Raw genomic sequence first — 12,958 nt, 5'->3', positions numbered from 1 at the left:
CCAAGACCTTTGCTACTTAGCATTCAAAACTGGGAAATTAAGATGCTTAGGACAAAATACACTACAAAAGGCTAATACAACACACTGCTAATGGCAGTCCTTTCAACTGTTATCCCCCTAAGTAGAAGCAATGCACCTGCAAAGGAATAATACTTCACTATTAGCTATATTTTGGGATGCAGAGTATGGATAGAGTTCAGCCATTGCATACTTCATTCTTAACCCCTGGATGCTATTAACATTCATATATCAACTTTATATTTCTAAGATGTTGTTGTGTAATTAAGGTTCACAGTTCTACAAATTTGCTTTCATCTTATGGAACTGATTAAAGTAGTCTGAACAAGGCTAAAAGACATTTTTTTCTAAACTAAATCTATGTTTGTAAAAATACAAGAAGGCTGCCTTTAACTGTGCTACAGTTGCCAACGTAACTCTTATAAACTATTATAATAAAAACAGAAGGCCAAGAAATAAAACCTAGCTATTTTTAATGTAGCATTATTCTGTAATACATTTTTATCCCACCATGTTAAACATCCTATCATTAGGCTCATGAAAGTCAGCATTGATCTAAAAAAAGATAGTTCTTCCTTTTGATTTATATCCCATTTTTTTATTCACAAGGCGCTCAAGCCAACTATTAATATAGGTAAAATGCCATAAAAACAAGCCATTGTCAATAACTCAGGCTAATGTTTCTGGTCTTGTGTGCTGGTTAACAGCCTATCATTTTTTTGCATCAACTGAACCAACTGGTCTGGGTTGCCAAAATTGTGGACAAGTAAAAGCAGATTCAATGTAAACACTGAGGTAATATTTTATTAGCATAATTCCACAACTCCCCTCCCCCACATTAAAAAATAAAATAATATATTTACGGCTCAGGGTTTTTTTCACATATTGTTAGCCTAAATCTATAATCTACCTTTATCTTAATTTTCAATGTCAAAAAATATCAAAATATAAACAAAAATATATCTAAATTACTCTGCAATATGGAAAGCATTCCAAGGGCATTCTATCCATCTTCCTAGTTTTGGTACTCAAAAGTAAAAAAAAGAGTACCAGCACATAAGTAAAAGGATTCCTGAGAAACAGTTTGAATTCTTGAGCCCAACCAACAGTCTACTTTAGTTCTGATGATTAAGAATACCAATATCAAATGCTGAAAAGCAACAATGTTTTGGTCCTGATGAAAAGAGAGCTGTAGCTTCCTACCTTAAACCTAGCATTATCACATTCTCACAATACTCAGAAATGACCAGCAATATAAAATAGAATTTCTTATATTTAGAGCTGCCATGTGGTAATTCTGAAGTGGCCCATGAGAGCAGACAAATTATAGTTTTACATCAGTTCTATTTCAAACTACTAGATACAGATAAATACAACCATATAAGTGAGAATTTCTTCAGCGGTTTATACCTGAAGCATGAAATAATGTTAGACTTCTGATGCGTATGCAATTTACTTGTATAAAGGATGACAAATTCATAGAAAGCTTGTTTACAATACTCATTAAACATTATTCTGAGGACAATAATAAAATATATAAAACATGCTTTTAAGCAGAAAAAAAATGTTCAATAGCTCTACTCATTTTAGTTACTGTGTTCAGAGTCGTTACAATGGAAAATTATTGTACACATTTCAAATCACATTTTAAAATTAAGCAAAAGAGCCTGATTAAACCACAATCAATACAATGTATATGGATTATATGGTAGTGAAGGAATTTGAAAATAAACATGTGAGCATAAAAAGTTGAAGAGAAGCAACCTTAGCGAGTTTAGATGACATCTGAATATTTGATTTTACCTCCACACACTCAAAATTCTCATTAACTTTTGATGTATAATCAATGCGAAAGAGTGTTGACAAGTTACCAGCGACGTAGTACAAAAGAATCTTCAGTCCCTTGTAACCAAAGGCAACCTCACTGTAGGAGAAACACAAATTCAATTACTGAAATACCCGTCTACAGTTGAAAACTAGTCAATTCCTAAGACAATGATCATACATCACAGTAATCCATAATTTGTTTTAATTAATTATAGTTTCTTGAGCAAGACCATCTTGTAGATGAGAAATTGAGTTGTTTGGCCAACTTCTGATTTCATTATTTCAATTTTAGTTGTTCTTGCTTTGTACCTCTGGGGATTTATTACTGGATTTGGTAGAGTATAAAAATGAACCAAGAATAACCCTGAAAACCATTAATATTTATATATCATTCCAAGTCACTTGGATGCAATTGACAACTAATTGTTTCTAATTTGATTTATTCACCTAAAACAATTCAGCTAGAAACACAGAACAAATCACTGCTGAGATGTGCCAACACAATCACAAAGATATTATTTCTCATTGAAATTATAATTCATTTGCCATGAGTACCCGGAGAAAAATCTTTTAGTATTATTTTATAAGCTTCCCCAATGTATTCAGGCATTAGCAATAAAACATATTATTATGCTGTAATATTATAGCATAAAAATCAATGAAATACACATATAATATATAATACATAAAAACAATTACAAAAATAATTTAAAAACTTATAAATAAATGGATGGCAGCAATCAAAGTCAAATATTCCAAATATTCAGGTTAAGCAATTTACAAAAGTTGTAGCAGATTGAAAATAGTCCTGAAGATACTTTATAGTAGACCCAAGTCCAGGATTTAAAAGGTCAAAAATAGAACTTTAAAGTCAACAGCAAGCCAGTGTGGGGCCTAGAACACAGGTGTAATGTGCTTATAATTGATACAGGCTAGCTAGTAGTTAGGCTGCTGTTGCATTCTGAAGTTTCTGGGTGGTGTTCACAGGCAATCATATATAGCACATTGTATTAATTTAAGCAAGTGAAAATGAGGGTGTAAGCCCTATTGCAAAGTCCTTAAATTTAGGTAAGATAGCAATTAATGCACCAGATGAAGTTGGGTGAAAGCCCCATCCAGCAGAATCAAATTGCAAACTTGTATCTTCATGGACAATGATACTGTTAGACAACACTGGAGATGTCAGACCATGTGATGGACAATAATTACCCAGTCTTGTTTGGATTCAACTTTAATTCATTCATCCAGAAATTCAGTAGTTTCCAATATTGCATCATACACCTCCTGGTATAATTTCTCCACACACAGACGCACACACACACATACCAAAAGGTAGACTTGTTAATTTGTTAACATTGGTGCTGCTCATTTTTATCTTTATTTTAAACTTAATTTAAAGTAATTGTGTTCCTGTTTACCATGGATGTTTAAACTACATTGAAGAATTTTTGTTATTGTTGTTAACTTCTTGGAGTGAAATAGAGTATGTTGGCATAAAAGTTTAAACAATAAAGAAAAATTGAGTGCCATGACATTCATAACAATTAAGCTCTAGCTTTAATCAGAGCTAAAGAACCACATACCCAAAAGACATTAAGGTTCATATTTCTAAAATAGCAGCTTATTATTTCATATGACAAATCTAGTTCTACACTTTAGGGAACCTCCAAAAGCACTGTAATGTGCAACGATCTCTCTGATAAACTGAAAGACAAAAAGGACAAGTACAAAAAAATGAAAAGAGGGACACATAATTAAGGCAGAACATCAGCAGATAGCCCGAATCTGCAAAGATATCAGGAAAGCAAAGGCTCAGAATGAACGAAGACTTGCAGCAAAAGTCAAAGATAATCAAAAAAAGTTTCTTTCCACATACAATATAAATAACAAGAAAAAAGTCAAGGAAACAGTCAGTCCACTAAAGAGAGAAGATGGCAAGGAAGTAACCGGCAGTAGGGAAAAAACAGCTGCTTAACTCATTCTTTGCATCAATCTTCACACAAAAATAAATTATAGCCCAACGTACCAAAAATGTACTGTAAAAGACAAACTAGAAATAAAAATTAAAATAAGCAAGAAAATGGTAAGAGAACACCTATCTGATCTTGATTGATATAAATCACCAGTACTTGATGGATGGATCCCAAGTATAGTTCTGGCAGATATTATCTCAGAACTATACTTGTACTATATCTTTAAATAATCCAGGAGTACTGGGAAACTGCCAGAGGATTGGAAAAGAGCTGATGTGGTTCCCATCTTCAAAAAAGGAAACAAACAAACAAACCAGGCATAGGAAACTACAGACCAATCAGCCCAACATCAGTACCTGGGAAGATACGGGAAAAAATAATAATAATAAAAAAACCAGATCTGTGAGCATCTAGAAACAAATAAAGTTATAACTAGTAGCCAGCACTAGTAAAAAATAGATCATGCCAAACCAATCTTATTTCATTCTTTGACAAAGTGACTAAATTAGTCGACCAATGAAATGCTGTGGACGTATCATACTTTGAGTTCAGCAAGGCATTTGACCACAACCTACTTCTTGGTAAACTAGAAAAATGTGGGATAGACAGCATTACCACTAAATAGATGGCTGACAAATTGTACTCAACTAGTCCTTAATGGTACTACATCTACATGGAGAGAAGAAAGCAGTGGGGTACCACAAGATTCCGTCTTCAATTTCTTCATAAATGACTTAGATGAGGGAATAAAAGGCGAACTCATCAAATTTGCAGATGACGCTAAGCTGGCAGGAATAGCCAACACCACAGAAGACAAGCTCAGGATCCAAAAATATCTTGACAGACTTGAACAACGGGCCCTATCCAACAAGATGAAATTTAATGTGGAGAAAAGCAAGGTTTTACACATAGGCAGGAAAAACCAAAGGTACAAATACAGATTAGGTAAAACTTGGCTCAAGAACAGTAACCATGAGAGGGACCTTGGAGTCCTAGTGGACGATCACTTAAACATGAGTCAGCAGTGTGCATGTGCAGCCAAAAAAGCTAATACAATTCTTGGTTGTATAAACAGAGGTATAGAATCAAAATCACATGAAATATTAGTACCTCTTTATAAATCCTTAGAAAGACCACACCTGGACTACTGCATCCAGTTTTGGTCACCACATTACAAAAAAGATGTTGAGACTCTGGAAAAAGTGCAAAGAAGAGCAACTAAAATGATTAAGGGCCTGGAGACAAAATATATGAAGAACAGTTGCAGGAATTGAGTATGGCCAGTCTAGAGGGAAGAAGGACTAGAATGACATGATAGCAGTATTCCAATATTTGAGGGGCTGCCACAAAGAAGAGAGGGTCAATTTATTTTCTAAAGCACCAGAAGGCAAGACAAGAAACAATGGATAGAAACTAATCAAGGACAGAAGCAACCTAGAATTAAGGAGAAACTTCCTAACAGTGAGGATAATTAACCAGTGGAATAGCTTGCCTTTAGACTTTGTAGCTGTTTCATCACTAGAGGTTTTTAAGAAAAGACTGGACAGCCAGCAGTCTGAAATAGTATAGGGCAGTGGTGGCGAACCTATAACAGGTGTGCCAGAGGGGGCACTCAGAGCCCTCTCTGTGGGCATGCACGCTGTCGCCCCAGCACAGAGTTCTCCAGAGTTCGTTACTAGAAAGTCAGAGAGACGCAGAGCTGGGCTGCTCCCCTCTGGGGCAGTGAGTGAGAGAGTGAGCGAGCGAGCAAGTGGCGTTTGAAAGTGATGGGGCATTAAGTGAACGAGTGAGTGAGCAAGTGGCATTTGGAAGCGACAGGGCAAGTGAGCGAGCGAGCAAGAGGCCTTTGAAAGAGACGGAGTGAGTGAGGGAGAGACCGACAAGGTGCCTTTGAAAGAGACGGAGGAGTGAGTGAGAGTGAGTGGAGGCTTTTATGAGCAAAGTGTGAGGGGGGGGGCTTTTGCTAGCGAAGGGTGTGAGAAAAAGGGAAAAGTGAGGAGGAGAAGGGAAAAAGAAAAGGCACTGACTTCTAACTTTCTCTGTTGCAGGAGTAGAAGGAAGCATTAACAATGAACCTCAACTTTTTACTTTTCCATAATATTATAAACTAGCCATTTCTATAACAACAAATGATCTAACCAATAAAACTCAAAATCCCCCTCTTTTTTTTAGTCATCAAGTTTTTGACATCTTGGTAAGCACTGGTGGTACTCGAATATTGTCATGTCCTAAAAGTAGTACAATTTCTGAAAAAGTTGAAAAGCCCTGGCTCATGTTTTTAAAATTATTCTTCATTTTAAATATTGTATTGTTTTGTCCTGTTTTTTTTGCACTACAAATAGGATACGTGCAATGTGCATAAGAATTCTTTCAGTGCAAGTAAAAAAATGAACCCAGAATAAAATATTCAAATATAGACAAACAATTAATTCAGATATTTTTTAATAAAAACTTAAAATACATTCCACTTCCCTCTTAGAAATTTTAAAAAGTATCCTCTTGTATATTTTCTTCGCTTAGAAACTCATTCAAATAATTAACCAATTCATTTTTCTTGTTTCATTTTTTCATTTTATTCTTGGTTTTACATTGTTCTATAATCATTAATTTTTTCAAACTATAGTCTGCCCCCCCCCCAATAGTCTGAGGAACAATGAACTGGCCCCGTTTAAAAAGTTTCAGGGCCTCTGAAATATAGCATGATGCAGCCATCCAACTAGGAAACTGCTGGCTTAATAAAACAATAAATGCAATCTTGCACAGTATTACTATTATTGACAGTATTTATATTTCACTTTTCTAACTGCTCCCTCTCCCTAAGGGGCTCACAATGTAAAAAGAAGCAAAAGAACACCAGCAGACAGCCACCAGAAAAGACACTGCTGGGGTGCAGAGGACCAGTTACTCTCCCCCTGCTCAATAAAAGAGGAACATCCACTTACACAGCATGTAATTAATTTGTGGACCTCCTTGCCACAGGATGTGGCGATGGCATCTAGCCTAGATGCTGTCAGACCCAGCATGAGTCCTACCTGTGTGTGGTCCAGAGTCCGGCCTTCTTACAGACGTTGAACGGTACATGCTCCTCCAAGCAGTCCTGTGTAAGCTGAATCAACGGCGCCGTTACCGGGATGCTGCCGGCGCCTCCACAGTGACGAGCGGACCACGTGACCAATTAGTATGGAGAACGATAGAACAGGATATACCGGGACTATATGGGACGGACACGCTGACCTGTAGATGAACTATAACGCTGGGTCTGACAAGACGTGGTCGCTGGGAAGATGGGGCGGGACGGAGGCGCGGTTGTGCCGCTATGCTATGGAACCGATGGACGACAGATGGGGAGACAGGGTGTGGTGTGGGTGGGGTTGTAATCTACGGGGGTAATTGGGATAATTGGGGCGTGCGCGGTGGGTGTGGTGACGGGTTGTATTTAGGACACTGGGACGGGGAGTTTCCCAGAGCTGACTTTGTTTTCAACATAGAGCAATAAACCCTTGTTGACTACTGCAACGTTCCTGGTGGCTTGTTTGATTCACGCACAAGCAGGACGTTCTTACATTAAGTCAGCTCTCACACTCACTTCGCGGCCAGCTGGTACTGCGGAGCTATGGCCGAGGGGACACAGGGAGAGGACCCGGTTGTTGGCGAGGAGCCTACGGAGGCCGACGAGCAGCTGGAGAGCCCGGATGCCGGAGTCGGGGGGGAGGAGCAGCCAGCGGTGCGCCCGAAGGAGAGGGGACGCATCCCTGCGGCTGCGGAGCTAGGGACCAGGCAGCGCAGACCAACGTCGGCAGACGGCGAGTGGTGGCTCAGTTCAGCCTCAGGCCTCCCGGAGGATGGTAGGGGACGGCGATTGGCACCCAGTTTCACCGGCTGGAGGGAATGCCGGATGACCGGAGATGATGAAGAGGACTGGAGCTGTTCCACAGCCCCAGGACAATATACGTTAGAGGTTCTTAGGGAACAATTCGGGGAACGTATTTATCCAGCTACCATCCGCAGCCCTGCTAAGGACAGCCCAACTTATGTGTCCCATTTCCAATTATCAAGCCCAGAGTTTAAACTACAGCCAGGTGGTCGCTTTACACTCCGGGACCCAGTGGCAAGGCAAACCGGAACCGAGCGCCCACGGTATGGACTGGATACACGGGGAGTGCGGGCTCAACCGGAAGGTCCTGATGGGGACGGGGCGGGATCCCTGGGAGCAGGATCCCGTCCTATGGCGCATCCAGAGACGGCCCCGTATGGTGGCCAGGTGTCGGCCCCATGGCCTCAGCATATGATATGGAATCCTCCACCGATTTCACTCACATTCGACGGAGATCCGGATCGCCTGGCAGTATTCCTTAGCCACCTACTTAACCATCTGGACCGTTATACAACCCTGTACTCGTCCAATTGGGCAATGGTGGTCGCGGTAACCGGGAGCTTGCAAGGAGAGGCCGCTGCTTGGGCCGCAGACCTATATAGCGACCAGGCTAGGGAGCTAGCCGACGTGGGCCTTTTCCTCGATGCACTGAAAATGAGGTTTGAGGACCCAACACGCCTACAACGGGCAGAGGCCCAGTTAGTGGGTTTGCAGCAAAAGGGTAGACCAGTGCAGGAATACATTCGCGAGTTCCAAAGGGTGGCAGGGAGACTTAGGTCGTGGCCAGACAGCTTGCTAATTCACCACTTCCGCACTGGCCTGGATACCACCATACGTCAAGCATGTATAGTCAGGGGGGTGGTGGGGCGTCTGGCTGATTGGTTTAGGGCAGCAGTAGAGTTGGACATTGGGTTGCGGGATCGTCCCGGAGGGCGTGGGGATAGACCCCGCCGGACTCAGGACCAGCCCGTGGATGGCGCCATGCAGGCCGTGCCGGGTACGGTACGTCCAAGGCCCATCTTCAGATGCTTCCGCTGCAACCGGCCGGGCCACCGGGCTGCGGAGTGTGGAATACCCAAGCCAATAGGTACACCAACGGCGATTGGTACACCAGGCGCCACACCAAAGAGAACAGCAGAGAAGTCACGGGTTGCCTACCAACTGGGACAGACGCCCATCCAGCAACCCCCTGATGATGCGTCCCCTATATTGCAGGAATACGAGGAGGAAGGGTCGGTGGAGGATCCAATGGTGAGTGAACCCATCGTCCCCTTCACCATCCCGATCATGTTGACAAGCCCGGTTACTGGTGAGTCGATGCCCTTTCCGGCATTACTAGACACAGGGTGCACCAGGTGCCTAATCAGTAAGGGAGTAGTGCAACAGATGCGGATTAGGGTGGCCCGACTAAAGTCTCCAATTCGCTTCGAGCAGGTGGATGGCTCTTTGTTAGGAGGGGCCCCAACCACATTGGTGACAGAACCTGTCAGAATGGATATAGGGGGTCATTGGGAAATTATAAGATTTATAGTCGTTCCTACTATGTCCGAATCTGTTATTCTTGGATTGGCGTGGATGGATAAGTGGACACCAACCATCTGGTGGACGGATGGCTCTCGGCATCTAAGGCTTGCAGTGGGTCCCCAACCACGGGCCCCGTATGACCAGGATAGGGATAGGAAATTGAACGCCTCAAAAACGGTGCAGGAGAGGGGTGAGGTCCAGTACCCACAGGTATATGATGATCTCGCGGCGGTGTTCAGCGAGCAGGAGTGTGACAGTTTGCCACCTCACAGACCGACAGATTGTGCCATCGAACTTGTTCCTGGTGCCAAGCTACCCAAACCCAGGATGTACCCTATGACATTCGCAGAATTGCAGGAGATGAGGAAATACATTGATAAAAACCTGGCTAGGGGCTTTATAGAGCCAGCACGTTCGAAGATAGCGGCCCCCGTCATATTCCAGGGGAAAAAGGACGGGGGGTTAAGGTTATGTGTAGACTTTCGAGGTCTGAACGCTGTGTGTATAGAACAAGTATATCCCCTGCCACTTATGAAAGACCTCCTTGCCCATTTGGCGGCCGGGAAAATCTTTACAAAACTAGACCTCCGTGAGGCATACTACAGGGTACGAATTAGAGAAGGGGATGAGTGGAAAACAGCGTTTAACTGTCCACTGGGCAGTTATCAATTCAAGGTGATGCCTTTCGGATTACAAGGAGCGCCAGCTGTATTTATGCAGCTGATCAACGAAGTGTTGCATGACCATCTATATAGAGGCGTTCTTGTATATCTGGATGACATACTCATCTACCCACAGACGTTAGAGGACCATGTACAATTAGTACGGACGGTATTGGGAAAATTATTGGATGCCAACCTATACTGTAAATTATCAAAGTGCGAGTTCCACAAAGATTGCATTGATTATTTAGGATTCAGAGTGTCAGCAGCGGGGATAGAAATGGACCCTAGTAAAGTATGCAGTGTATTAGAATGGCAGGCCCCGAGAACCCGTCGTCAACTACAGAGATTCTTGGGGTTTGCCAATTTCTACCGACAATTCATCCCCTCTTTCGCTGACGTGGCCCTACCGTTAACTCAATTATTACGCACCAAAAATACAACTGGAAAACCCCACCCGAAACAATCATTAGATTGGACTGTGGCCTGTCAACAGGCCTTTGAGTCTCTAAAACGACTATTTGCAGAGGAACCGGTGTTAATACACCCTGACCCGAGTAGGCCATTCGTTGTACAGGCCGACGCCAGTGATGTGGCCGTCGGAGCACTCTTGATGCAACGTAATGAGCAAGGTGAACTACAACCGTGCGCATACACCTCCAAAAAATTCACCGACACAGAACGACGGTGGGCGGTGTGGGAGAAGGAGGCATTTGCAGTAAAATGGGCATTGTCCACCTGGCGCCATTTGTTGGAGGGTGCACAGTACCCCTTCGAGGTGTGGACGGACCACCAGAACCTAACGGTCCTCCAGACTCCAAGGAGATTGGCGCCGAAACACGTTCAATGGGCGCAGTATTTTCAGCGTTTCAGATTTCACCTGAAAGTCGTGCCTGGAGGAAAGAATTTCCTAGCAGACGCACTCTCCCGACTACCGCAATACGATAGTAAAAAGGAACAGGTGGTCCAGGCTATTATGCCGCCATGTAGTATGGATTCCGCACAGGTGGATGGGTGCGCAAAAGTAGTAACGTTTGAGGAGGAACTGAAGTCCGTATTGTTGACTGATCCTTGGCTACAGGCGAATCCCGGATTGTTAACCCATCGTAATGGATTGGCCTGGTATAGGAATAGGTTATATATCCCTCAGGAGTTGCGTCATCGGGTATACCACCAATGCCACGACTCCAAGGTGGCAGGTCATTTTGGATTTGTAAAGACGCTACACCTGGCGAGACGCCGGTTCTGGTGGCCGAGCTTGAGGAAAGACATTGAGCGGTATGTCAAGGAATGTCATATTTGCGCACAGGCGAAAGTGGTACCGAAGAGACCAATGGGATTGCTACAATCGGTATCTAACCCAGTTCGGCCCTGGCAGGACATTGGGATGGATTTCATCGTTGAGTTGCCGAACGTCAGGGGTTACACGGTCATATGGACGGTAGTTGACCTATTCTCGAAGCAGGCGCACTTTACCCTCTGCAAGGGACTGCCGTCCGCAAGAAGGTTAGCAAAATTGTTTGTGCAACACATTTATCGACTACATGGAGCGCCCCGTCGAATTATTTCAGACCGAGGCGTTCAATTCACGGCCCAATTCTGGCGTCGATTCCTCGCAAGCATCGGAACCACACAGGGACTGAGCTCCGCATACCATCCTTGTACCAACGGGGCGGCGGAACGGGCCAACGCAGCAATTGCACGATATCTACGATCTTATGTATCTTACCAGCAGTCGGATTGGATAGATTTCGTGCCATTCGCAGAGTTAGCTTATAACAACGCAGTGCATAAAAGCACCGGACTAACCCCCTTTCAAGTAATTTACGGGTACGACCCAGTTCCATTGCCCGGGGGCGGGTCGCAGGAAGCCCTGGACCAACAACCTGGGGATTGGTTGTCCCGTGCAGGTCAAGTATGGGGTACAGTAAAACATGCATTGCAGCAAGCGGAAAAGGCAGCAAAAGATCAGGCTGACAAGGGTCGTAGAATGCCAATTCAATTACGAGTGGGTGACCAGGTATACTTATCAACCAAGTATATTAAGTTACAGGTACCATGCAAGAAGCTAGCGCCAAAATACATTGGGCCCTTCCGCATAGTACGTATCATCAATCCTGTTACGGTGCAACTTCAATTGCCGGAAATATTTGGTAAGATACACCCGGTCTTCCACGTGAGTTTGTTGAAGCTTGTAAAGGGGGACACCCACAAAAACCCTCCAGGACCCATCACTCCGGGACGGTATGAAATACAAGACATACTAGACTCACGGTGGCGGAGGGGTAACGTGTATTGTCTGGTATTATGGAAGGGGTACCCCTTATCTGATGCTTCCTGGGTGCGGGGGGAGGATGTCTTTGCCCCTGCCCTCACCCGTCGGTATCACAAGACATGGCCGCACAGGCCAAGGAAAAGGGGGGATAGATAACAATCCCTGGATGGGTTAGATGATATACGTAACTTCTTACATTCCATTTCAGAGGGCCCTGTGGTGAGGGGGAGCCGAATGTCAGACCCAGCGTGAGTCCTACCTGTATGTGGTCCAGAGTCCGGCCTTCTTACAGACGTTGAACGGTACATGCTCCTCCAAGCAGTCCTGTGTAAGCTGAATCAACGGCGCCGTTACCGGGATGCTGCCGGCGCCTCCACAGTGACGAGCGGACCACGTGACCAATTAGTATGGAGAACGATAGAACAGGATATACCGGGACTATACGGGACGGACACGCTGACCTGTAGATGAACTATAACGCTGGGTCTGACAAGACGTGGTCGCTGGGAAGACGGGGCGGGACGGAGGCGCGGTTGTGCCGCTATGCTATGGAACCGATGGACGACAGATGGGGAGACAGGGTGTGGTGTGGGTGGGGTTGTAATCTACGGGGGTAATTGGGATAATTGGGGTGTGCGCGGTGGGTGTGGTGACGGGTTGTATTTAGGACACTGGGACGGGGAGTTTCCCAGAGCTGACTTTGTTTTCAACATAGAGCAATAAACCCTTGTTGACTACTGTAACGTTTCTGGTGGCTTGTTTGATTCACGCACAAGCAGGAGGGGATTGGACAAATTTCTGGAGG

The 12,958-nt window shown here is 43.9% G+C and overlaps 1 protein-coding gene across 3 annotated transcripts in view; it reads right to left on the bottom strand.

The window, feature by feature from the left end:
• The window catches only part of HAT1 (histone acetyltransferase 1), a 38,918-nt gene that overhangs the window by 14,615 nt on the left and 11,345 nt on the right, over positions 1-12,958 (bottom strand). For all 3 annotated transcript variants that reach the window (XM_039361801.1, XM_039361802.1, XM_039361803.1), the window contains exon 4: positions 1,822-1,942. In XM_039361801.1, coding sequence (XP_039217735.1) covers positions 1,822-1,942 — 121 coding nt within the window. The remainder of the gene's footprint in view (positions 1-1,821; positions 1,943-12,958) is intronic.

This window comes from Crotalus tigris, unplaced genomic scaffold (genome assembly GCF_016545835.1).
Source record: "Crotalus tigris isolate CLP2741 ecotype Arizona unplaced genomic scaffold, ASM1654583v1 scf7180000019363.1367679, whole genome shotgun sequence".
Classification (NCBI taxonomy): domain Eukaryota; kingdom Metazoa; phylum Chordata; class Lepidosauria; order Squamata; family Viperidae; genus Crotalus; species Crotalus tigris.
This window is presented reverse-complemented; position numbering and strand designations above follow the sequence as displayed.